The sequence below is a fragment of the Akebia trifoliata genome, chromosome 15 (assembly GCF_017979445.1).
Source record: "Akebia trifoliata isolate Shusen 1 chromosome 15, ASM1797944v1, whole genome shotgun sequence".
NCBI lineage: Eukaryota > Viridiplantae > Streptophyta > Magnoliopsida > Ranunculales > Lardizabalaceae > Akebia > Akebia trifoliata.
The window spans coordinates 24,906,192-24,918,296 of NC_141389.1; the positions used below are offsets into that span (position 1 = coordinate 24,906,192).

Here is a 12,105-nt window from a genome sequence, read left to right on the forward strand (position 1 = left end):
CTTTATCAAACTTTTGATTGTTAACTTCCCCACTACCATCATCATCAAAGCCTTATCCCAATTAAAGTGTGATGTTCATAGAAAGTGATAAACGATATTCTTTATCTTCTTAGTTTTATAAGTTCAAGCAAGCTCACCAATCATAGAGCATAAAACCCAAAAAATGACTCCATCTACCATTTACTTTTGAGTCTCTCTTTCTTTCTTTTTTGATATAAATCATAAAAATGATAAGTAATAATATTAACCAAATCATTGTCACCAAAATCTTATTCCAAATATATAATTCAGTTTGTCTAAAGTCATGTCTTCTCTTAAATTAATTATATTCATAGTCATTCGCACTATTTCAAATGTGGGTTTAAATCTCATACTCGTTATCGTCCACCAACGAGTCAAGTTGACAAGTTGTCGCAAAGACATGATTTGTTTTAATTCTAAGGTGTTTTTTTAAATTTCGTACGAGACAACCCGGTTTCATTCATAGACGAGACATCAGAATGAATTTTAAAACCATGATTTCAAATCATATAAATGGGTTGGGATCCATTGACTCCTAAGAATGACTTATGAAAAAAACACATGATCCCAACCCTTTAAACACAAAATCCAATGGTTGAGATTTATGAGTATTTTGATAACACAAATCTCATAGATACTTATCTCGATGATAAATCTCAACCATTGGATTTTGCATTTAAAGGGTTGGGATCATGTGTTTTTTTCATGAGTCATCTTAGGAGTCAATAGATCGTGACCCTATAAAAATTAGGATTAAAGGATAATCTATATATTATATCATATTTTTAGACAAAAATAAAGAAAAACATTATGGTCGATGCACAAGGCATGTAAGAGTCGACCAAGTACAATTTTAAGGCCAACTCATTGAGAAATTATAAACGAAGTAGATGGGTCAATTCTAGGTGCGTGTTTTGATTTCTCGTGGCCTTTTGCTTCATAGAATCAAAAAGTAGGAGCAACAATCATTGATTTGCAAAAATTATTGTTTGATAAGATGTATTTTATGGGAAATAGCTTATTTGGAAATACTAATAATTGTATTAGATGTTTTTGTTTTTGGACATTAGCTTACCATCTTAGTTACTTATGTCGTTTTGACGTCTAGTCTCGTCCATGAACAAGACCGAGTCATCTCGAATGAGTTTTTCGATACGTTTGACTTGTCTCATTCAACAGTGAAACAAATGAACCATGGTTTTAAATCTTATCTAATACGTTTGACATGTCTATCTGTCTCATTGGCGGACGATACGTACATGTATCGGACGAGTCATCTCAATCTTAGACGATATTTAAAACCACGACTCCAAAATACATACCAAACAAGTACTAAATGATCAAGTTAAGTATTAAATATATGAATTTTAGTAACTTGAACAAGGGACTTGTGGTATACTAATAAATTTTCTTAAAAGGATTCCACAAGTGGGTGTAAGATGCCTTTATTTACATTCCCCAAAGTCATTTCTCATTAAGATAATAATTTTTCATTAAAGAACTCATTTGGATAGAGATGACATATTTGCACTTGAAGCATGCATAAATTAAAAATCATTATTAATAATCTAATTATTGAAAGATATTGTTAATTTAATCAAGCTTGGATATGAAAATCCTATATGAGATATTGGCATTTGGGAAGATAAAAGTAGATTTATGTTAAATTAGCATTCCTAAGCTATCTTGTTTCCAAAGGCACTTCGAATAAAATTAGTAAGAATAAACATGTAACCAGAAAGGGATTTAATCTTAATTTTTCTTAATTTACGAGCACACGATAACCAATCAAGTGACGATATCAATGCAACCTCAAATGAAGAATTTTTATTGTTTAAAATTGAAAATGTACATGTGTGTCATCTACTAGAGAAACAATATTCCATTTGGTCCCCTCATCGAAATGCATGTTATCTCAACATATGAAATGATTGATATTTTCAAAGTTCGCGAAAAAAGATAGAAAAGGCTGAAATGTTATATATTCATCGTAGAAATTGGGAAAAGTTCTAGATTAACATTAACAAATATGTTCAACAATTGAAGGCAATAGAACGATAATTAATTAAAGAGTCGTGACTTTAGGACTCGAAAAATTTCACTCGGTCTGGACTCGATTGACATGGCAAGCGAGCAGAACCATAGATATTTTTCTTTGAGATATAAAAGGAAAAGATCAACGATTCTATGTCCTTTCCACATCAATCGAGTACAGGTTGAGTGGAAATTTTCGAGTCAAAAAATCATTAACGATAATTAAAAATGAATGGTTGGGACTCTCAATCAGTTCCAAAAGAAAAATGTCTCATTTATTGTTCCAAAAGTAATAAAACCAAACGTGATAAAAAAAAAAAGACTAATGATAATTTGACACTCTTTTTTCATACGCCCCCATGTACTCCCATAACCTAGTAGTTACAAAATCATAAATCTTTTTCATGTGTATCCTGAGACAAATGATGTACGATTATCATGACTCCAAAAATAATTAATGACTTTCAAACTATTGGACTCTTTTCATGGCCAAAAACAAAATACAAGATTAGGTTTATCCTCTTTTTTTATAATTTAACGGTGAAAATTTTATTTCATATTTTGATTTAGTAATTTAACTTTTTTATAGGTATTTTAAATAAAATCAAAACTTCACCATTAATTCATCAACAAAAAGATACATTAACTCTCGATTAAGGGAATAAACCTAATTTTGCATTTCGTCGGGAAATAAACCTAATATCAACAATTTTGATAAAGTGAAACCTATGCACGTTGTAGCAAATAGAGGAGATGAAAGAAAAGAAAGACTTTAGGGTTGGTTAATTATCTTTTGTTGGACTTAATATTATATTGCCACACTAACTTTTACTAATATTTCACATGAATTCATATGATACTATCGAGTAATTAACCCACATCTTGGGGTGCTCTTAATGAAAAAGGATGTGGCAATAGAAGTTCTCAATACTAAATGTGTAATAATTTTGTAACCTAAACCTAACAGGGTGACTCAAAAATTCAACTGACGTGTTCCTTGCAATAATCGTAGATTTTTTTTCATTGAGATACACGATTACACATCCCCATAAAACACGTGTAGCTGTGTATCCCTAGGAAAAATACCTACAATTCTCTCACCTGTCAAGTCAGTAGTTTTCGAGTTATCAAATAATTCGTTTGAGTTGTGATAATCCGATGATCCTACGTGGCATACTCAATTGATTACTTGACGTGATAAGTTTGAAAATCATAAATCTATACTCCTTGGGATATGTGATTCTCTCAAGATACACTTTTTTACGGGGAAATGCACTCGTGTACTTCAAAAAACGCAGATCTACAATTCTCGAAATTATCACGTCAAGTAATCGATTGAGTTTTTCACATGGGGTAGTCAAATTATCACGATTCTTACGTGTATTTTTAATCTGAGTAATATTTTGTACTCCCCCATGTGGAATACTTTCTTATGTGGCATGTGACTGAACCGTAGATCTTTTCCTCGGGATACACAATCGCAGATGAATGGGGCCAAATCTAATCAAACTGATTTTGATGATTCCAATTTGTGGGCCACAAATGTATCCAACCGATATATAAATAATTTCAATTTATCGCAATAATTAGACTTAAAAGACGAGAAATTGGAGTTAGGGAGTGTCGCAGTTGAGAGGACAGAGCAGGCAAAACTAGCTGGCACAAGCGCGCTAGATCCAAGTACGGGCCCTACTTCACGTGCCATCACGCCTACTCTTACGTGATACTCTAAACCGCCACGTGTAATTTATTCTTTTTAGTGGACACGTGGTACCATCTCGATAACCTCAATCGGGACCACCTCCTCTTTTCTAGAACCAGGTGAACCCTAAAGTCCGCTTCACGACAAATTTATAATCCGACGAAAACCTTTAACCCCCATCTCAATTTACCTAAATACCCCTTCCCCCTTTATTCTAAATATTTTTTCTTTTTCTTAAAAAAATATATTAAAAATAAATAAAAATTACATGTAATGAGTAGGATTTGGTTTGTGTTGGTGATTTAATAATGAAAGAAAGAATGAAAATTTGGTGGTTGTGGTTGTATGGGAATATTGTGGATTCTCCGCGTATTTGTGGGTCCCAACTGATTTACAAATTACAATAACACAAGCGTATCTCTATTTTTGATACCGAACTTCCCGGATTTTGCCACGTGGTACTTTATTAAATTTATGATATATTATTGGATTTAAAATTAGTTATATTATTGACTTATAATTATTTAATTTTTTAATATTATTTAGTCGATGACTTGGGACATTAATAAAGAGTGAAATTGAAGAACGAACATGTTTTGTGAACAATTTGTCAAATAAATTGTCTTGACTTAATTGATTAATAAAAAATTCATGAAATTGACTTCTTTTTAATGGATTTTCATGAAAAATCGACTATCTTAATGACTATTGGTATTAACCTAACAAAGAGTAACTTTGCTTCCTCAAAGACCAAATTATAAAATGGGAAGTTGGTTAAGTACATGTGTTAGGAAAACATGTTTTTAATGCTCATAAGCAATTTTTAAACTCAACTTAGCATTCAGAAAAATAAATAAATGAATATGAGCAAGTCTTCAATGTCTACGGAGAGAATAAAAAAAAAGCTCAAATATGATTATGTACACATTATCACGTCAATGCAATGTTAAATGTAGAAGTCAATGTAGCATTTGTTTTAGACACATTTGTATCTTAAAATTGATGACCTGCCTCTTAATCTTGGCATATGCTTTAGGTTGGTGAAAAATGACCTATGAGAAATTTTATATTCTAGATAGGATTGGTGAGGATGTAACATAAGTGTTTGAAGGGTTGGACATTGAGAATGATCCTAATGAAGGAAGCCTACCATTCCGCTAAAATGGGAATTTCTCTTTTATGTTTGTAGAAAAGAATTCAATGAGCTTTTTCTTGTATTTTTCAGAGGTGGGAACTTTAAGGATTAATTAGAATAGTTCGTGTTCTTCAGTTGAACTTGGTATTAACTTCATTGGGAGAGATAATGAAGGGAAATTCGTGTTTGTGGGATGGGTAGCAGTGGATGCAAAAGACATTATTATTATAGAACTATCGACAATGAAGAAAACAATTCTTTTTTTCTTTATTATTATAGAAAACAATTCTTTGTTTCATGAGAGTACAAATCTATTAAAATTTGTTGTAGTTGATAAATTGTTTGAATTAAGCTATTAGTCCCGTAATGAAAACATAAGAATTTAATAAAGAAGCCCTGGTTTTGACAAGTTCTTTGTAGGTTTGTAACTTATTTTTCCATTAAAAATGATTTTTTTTTAGTTGAGTATCACTACGTTAAAAAAAATTGGTAAATTAAACATGACTCTTTTAAACATTACGTGAAAAAGGACTAAATTCGATGGACCTAGGCGTCAAATTTACTCTTTTTTCACCTAGTGGGTGTTGGCTTTATTCCTCAAGAGTTCATAAATATTATTCTTGAAGATCTCTCTTGTAATTATATTCACCAGTATTGAATAATTAAAGTAAGAGATCCCTCCAATCCGAGCTTACTAATAAAAAAAATGACTAAGAAAAACCTAATATTTCTTCTCAAAATCAAACATCTTTATACTCTTAGATACAACGAGATGACGTTGAGGATGATAATGAATTATGAGGTTTTATAGTGAGGTCATTGTAATTATTTTTACCACCCAATGAGAAAAAACAAAGTTAATGAAACTTACTGCTTTGAAAATGTATTTTTTTTAAAGCCACGTGTCATGTAGAGAAGATGATTTTTCCTAAATTTTGAAGGTGAATGTGTAGCATAGCATTCTCTCGTACACTAGTCACACCGCTGTACTAAAACCAGGAATCTTATATACTTCAAATAGAAAATAATTTTTTTGAAAAAAAAGTCATAAATAGTAATAAAATCCAAAAACTCAAGTGTCATTTCGAGGAAAAGTTGAGGGGGTTTCCGTAACTCCGTACAAGCGAAGTTGCAGAGAAGATAGCGTAAGAAGAGAGAGAAAATCAACCTTATCCATTAAGCATTTATAAAAGCACACTAAACCAAACGAAACCCAAACGAAGAACCCAAAAAAAAAATTAATTTTTGTAGAGTTTTCTCCATTAATGGCTTCTGCGAAGAACTATTTCTCCAAACCCAGTTACCGATTTCTCTCAGGAGAGAGAAGTAATACTAATACCTCCATTAACTCCGAACCCATCTTCGAATTCGATGAATCCGAACTCTGCAACTCAAACCACGTCGTTTCGTCACCTGAATTCAAGAAACCAAAACGAAGTTCTCGAATCTCGAGGAAATCGGTTCAGAACAACAATGACCGAGATGGTGCGACTGCGTCGTCTATGCCGGTCAACATTCCTGATTGGTCAAAGATTCTTAGAGACGATTATAGAGATAATCGAATGAGAGAGAACTATGAAGACGAAGATGGTGATGAGGATGAAAGTAGAGTTCCACCTCACGAGTTCTTAGCTAAGCAATTTGCGAGGACACGTGTCGCTTCGTTCTCTGTTCATGAAGGTGTTGGAAGGACTTTGAAGGGAAGGGATTTGAGTAGGGTTAGAGATGCTATTTGGGAGAAAACTGGTTTTGAAGATTAACTTACAGAGGTACTTGATTTCGAAACAGTGAGAGAAAGAGAGAAAATTTATTAGAAATTTGATTTTCTTTCTTTCTTTTCTAGAAAAAAATTTCCATGTTTTTTTGATGTTGGGGATGATTGGGTTTGAAGTTTGGATCATATCGAGATGATCATTAATGGTGTAATTCTAACTTAAAGAATGTATTTGGATTTGCAGAGAAAATTTCTTTGTGGATTTTCTTCTTCTTTTTCTTTTGGAGGGAACTTTTCTGGAGAATAACTTATTATATTTCTGTTTTTTAGGTAATTTTAAATTTATAAAGGACTGGTGAATTATAGTAAACTTTTGGCTTACTAGCTTTGTACCCAAATTTCACACTTTTTTTTGGGTGGATATGTTCCTATACCTCTGAATGTAGGTTTGCAACGTTACTCCTGGACCTCTTGGCGTCCACGTAATTACTCATATTTGAAGTGAATAGCGCAATATTAATTCGGGTTGAGCCCGATTGAGACATGGGACAATCCAACTCAACCCATGGTTTTTAAATTCGGAATTATGTGAGTTGACTCAAATGATACGTCCCGTCTCGTTCGACATAGAGACAAATGGTTTTTAATCATTTAAAAAATCTGAAAAAATTTAGAAATAATTCCTATAAAAAAGATATAAAATTAAAAAAAATTGAATTGGGAGTGAAAGAATTGAGGGTTGAGGCTTTAACTTGTTTGTATCGATTAATTCAGATGAGATTTGACTCGTGAGTTAAATCATTATTGCACTGTCTTGTTTGTATTGTCCGAGATAATAAAAAATATCGTCCGAGACGATTCGTTTATCTCATGATACGTGGTCGTCTCATAACACATTGTGAGTTGATCTCGTTGGGTTTCGATATCGAGTTAACTCGAACGATACGTCTCGATCTCGTACGAGTTTAAAAATCATCACTCAACCTAAATCCGAGATTACGTAATATTACATAAATATTTTTTATCAATTATATAATTTTAAAGAGTTGGGGTTTGGGGGGGGGTGGTTGTTCACCTTGACGTGGTGGTGTGCATGTCCGTAGATGCATTTTACTCATATATCGAAGAAAGTACATGTCCGTAGATGCATTTTACTCATATATCAAAGAAAGTGCATATATGGGCATACATGTGCGCCATCAAGATACCCCCGTGTGTGCCCCACTGAGGTTACTCCAGCATTAATTATTTTTAAAAATATATTTTAAGAAAAATATTATATACTTGTCAAAAGTAAACTTATTAAGAATCCAACCCTATGTTACTTGGCTCGGTGGTTAGGTCGGTTGGAATGCAGGTTTAGGAGTAGATAGAGATAATTCGTTTCTTGGTTTGCTAGTGCATTTGTATGATTCAAGTATAATTTTAAATATAAATAATGAAAAAAAATATATAATAAATTAGTGTGATTCATCGATACCAATTAAAAAATTATTTAGTTTGTCGAATCAAACTGTTGGATTCGTTGAACTTAACATTGGGTTCACTGAACAAATGTTCTGGTTCATCAAACCCAATCGAAATTCGAAACCCTGCATATATCATACCGTCGTACTACGAATTGGTTCGTTTTGTACCGATTTATGGTTCATTACTAGTTGTAATGAATTGGGTAACATAGGTCCAACCTTCGTGTAATTACCTAACTCACGCTAACTCAGAGCTCAATCGAAGTTTATTTAAGTTGATGGATACAGATTTATTATTCTGGTTGAGTTGAACTCGATTACGAGTTCAATGTTCGAGTTGAGTCAAACTTGAGTTGAGGACTCTACCACTTGAGTTGAGCTTGGGTCTACCTCAATTCAACCAATCCATTAAGGTTTTTGCCCTAATTTTGTGTAACCCTGCACTTCAAATAGTATGCTACGTGGCATAAAAGGGATTGCGAGTAATATTGTAAAATAACTCCAACAGTATAGAATCGGTCTCCCTATACTGCAGACTTTCGCCGTTTCTGAGAGTGTGGTAGGTAACAAAGCGACAAACTATACGAGAATGACCATTTAAAGGTTGAAAACCATGATTGTTATTCTATACAATGACAGATTTACCCTTCTCATAATTTGTTAAAAGACAATTTTACCCTTCTATTTTTCTTTCACAATTTAAAAAGAAGAGCTGGAAGCACACCAACTTTTACTTATTACATCCAACTTATTAAATGTTGAGATTAAAATTATAATCTCAACATTACAAAATTTTGGCTCAAAGAATTTCATTAGTTGTTTACAATTATAATTAGACTCATAAAGTCCTAAGTTAAAAAAAAAAAAAAAAAAAAAACTTAAAAAAAAAGATAATTTATTATTTTGTGCTGAATATCACAAAATTTCGAGTCAAGTACATTGTTTATTTTAATTCCTAAAACATGTTTTTGAATGAATTCGCTGGTAAATATTCTAATTTAAAGTGCCGAACTTGTGGATAATTACCAACAATCTCGCAGTTAAAAAATAATAATATTTATCTTTAAATTAATCAACGAAATCATCAATTTTTTATCAGCGAGTTCATCATTTTTTTTATGAGTGAGATTGTCACTTTAAAATCAAGGGTATTTTCTTTAAATTTATCAACGACTTCGTCACTCTTTTTATCAGTGAGATCGTCACTTTAAATCAGAATACCTTATAGTGAATTTGCTCGACCATACGTTTTGAGAATTAAAATGAACTATGTACCAAAATAAAAATTTTTACAAAAATTACACACATTTTTGAGAAAAATCTCAAAAAAAAAAAAAACACTTTTATTGACACTCAAATGTTTATTTATTCTCAAGCAATCACTCATTTTCTTTATTTTCACTTGGGATGGATTAAGTAAAAGTTGGAGTGTCAATGACAGCTCTCAAATAGTAGGTAAAAGAATTTTATCAAGTTTTTTCTTCAAAGTGTGATGAAGTGTTAATAATTACTTTTTAAATTTAATAATGTATTTAATAATTGATATTGTTGTTGTGGTCTCTTCAAATGAGGGGTTCACTTTCAAAAGAAAACGACTTTTTAACATTATATTTCTTTTGTCAAGGTGATGAGGGTGTTTTGGACATTTCATAAGTCTCACTTGAGGGCGAGGACGAAAGCTCGAAGCCATGAAAAACAAGAACTTGGACCAAATACTAACGCGGTTTCCCTAAAAAAGGGTGCAATACGGACAACCGTTAGTGCACTTTTGTTTGACGTGATTTGGACCGTTGGATATAAGGTGGGCCCACTGATGTGAAACCACTAAGTCATCTATCCACTTTGTCAAAGTCCCACCGTTCTTTCTCCTTTTTTTTTTTTTTTTCTACTTTAACACGTAGAAATTGTAATATACTAATTGACTCACATAAAATATTGGTTGATTTAGATACACCCCCATATGTTTTATTGAATATTTGATATGGGCTTATGTCTTCGAGTTGATGACATAAGCCCCCATGACCTTGGTCTATATTAGAAGACTATTTGGAAGTTAAATAAATGCCCTTCAATCTCTAGTAATAATACTCGTGATATTTCTCTGAAAAATATTTCTCAACGATCGTAAGCTCTGACCCCCATGGAAGTTTCCCAATGTACCACAAGTAAGTCAGGAGGCTAACAAGTTTCAAACACACGATCAGATAGAGTAAACACCTTGTTTTAATTTTACCACTAAGCCAATCTCTTCGGGGTTCAATCATTAAATTATTGAAAAATATGATAATAAATTAAATTTACTCTATCTAAGTTCGGTTTTTAGTTTTTGTAGAATTTGTTCTTTCTATTAAAAAATTCCCCCATTTAAAAAATTATATATATTTTTTATTTCTCAATTATCCTATTTTTTTAATATTATTTTGGACCCTTATATCCAAAAAGTTACAATAATGAAATCTGAGGCTAAAAATTAAAATAACAAGGGATCAGAATCATTTGAAAGCAATAAGTTCTAATATATCCTAAAAAGATCAAATCCAACTATTTTTTTTGTGCTTATCGTATGTATCCTCATCGTTCGGATGAGACTAATCCCACGATCACACACACCGCCCCCTAAAAAAGTCCTAAGTGCAATTGGTTGGCTCCAACGAATCCATTGCTTCATTGGGGGGGATCAAATCCAACTTATACACCAAAAGACATTGAAGATTTCAATTTTGTGATCTCCATTGTTCCAAGCACCATCTATGGTTCTGTGCAATGCCACATCAGAGAGCGTACAAAGAGCATCAGTTTATCACGACTCTTCTTTTAAAATACAATTTATTAGCATCCTCACTTGTTCTCGAATGAGGAGAAAAAATCTTTCACCTTGAAGTTTGGAAGGGGTGCTTACAACGTCATTTTTACGATGAAGTCAATCAACAATCCAATAGTTTTTTCTTAGATATAAGAAAAAAAAAATGCATATATGCCTTAGTCTTCAATGGTTATCCCATTTATATCTTTGTGGAGGAGGATTAGTGTCTTTGAAGTTAGTGAGGTCGTGTCAGACCTCCAACCTATTGGAGTTGTTCCTTCCTCTATGGATCTTGACTGGGAACTAATAGTTGCACATCACTAATGATTGGTTGCACACCAACTTTAAAAATCTTTTTTTTTTTTTTTATAACCTCTATTTTAACCTACAATATGTAACTTTTTAGGGTGTAACATTTATATTTTAACTTATAGTTTTGTACTCTCTACTTGTGCTTTACTTTGCTCGTGTTTTGTGAATGATTTTGCTTTTGTTCTCTTTGACTACAACTTAATTAAGTTATTGATTTTCTAATCTTTGCTTAGAAATTAATATGAACTTATTATTCCCCCCTAAAAAAAAATCCTCCCGCACCTTAGGCCTTTATCCTGTTGGAGCCGATATCTCATGCAATATCCTCGCTCGTGGCTTCGGGTCGAGCAGAAGCCCTGTCTGTCATTCGTGAACCCCTGTCATTACCATCTAATCCGAAGCGATGTGGTCATGGGTCTATCTTGGCAGATTCAGGGTGTGAGGGTCAATTGAGACTTCTATTAATCCGGTCACTACATACACCTAAATTTGGCCTCTCATTATCCTTTCATCATCACCAATTCATCACCCCCCCCCTCTGACCCCTCAAAAGGTCGGAATAGGGTGAGTTGCCCACTGAAACGTGCTTAAGGTGTCACTGATTCCAATGATCGGAGTTAAACACAGTTACTTACTGCTCTGCTCAACTCGACGAAATATAACTTTCTAAACATGGTTCTGAAACGATAAAATATTTTTTATAAAAATTACTGAAACAACAATAATTTATTTGGGCACAGTTGAGGAAGAACAAATTGCTATTTAAAAAAAAAAATTTTTTTGAGTGCAACACTTACTTTAAATTTATTTTTAGAGTGTAATCATCGAAATGGAGTGCAAAGGGGAATTTTTAAGTTATGGAGTGTAATAAATTTGGAGGTCCAACTATAAACTAATTGGCAATGAGTGGAAAGG

The 12,105-nt window shown here is 32.7% G+C and overlaps 1 protein-coding gene across 1 annotated transcript; it reads left to right on the top strand.

Moving 5' to 3' along the window:
* The first annotated feature begins 6,100 nt into the window (after nt 1-6,100).
* On the top strand, nt 6,101-6,878 carry LOC147384753 (protein S40-4-like). Its single transcript, XM_086424784.1, has one exon. It carries the CDS (start codon nt 6,158-6,160, stop codon nt 6,650-6,652), a length of 495 nt encoding a protein of 164 aa, XP_086280910.1. The 5' UTR covers nt 6,101-6,157; the 3' UTR covers nt 6,653-6,878.
* The last annotated feature ends 5,227 nt before the right edge of the window (nt 6,879-12,105 follow it).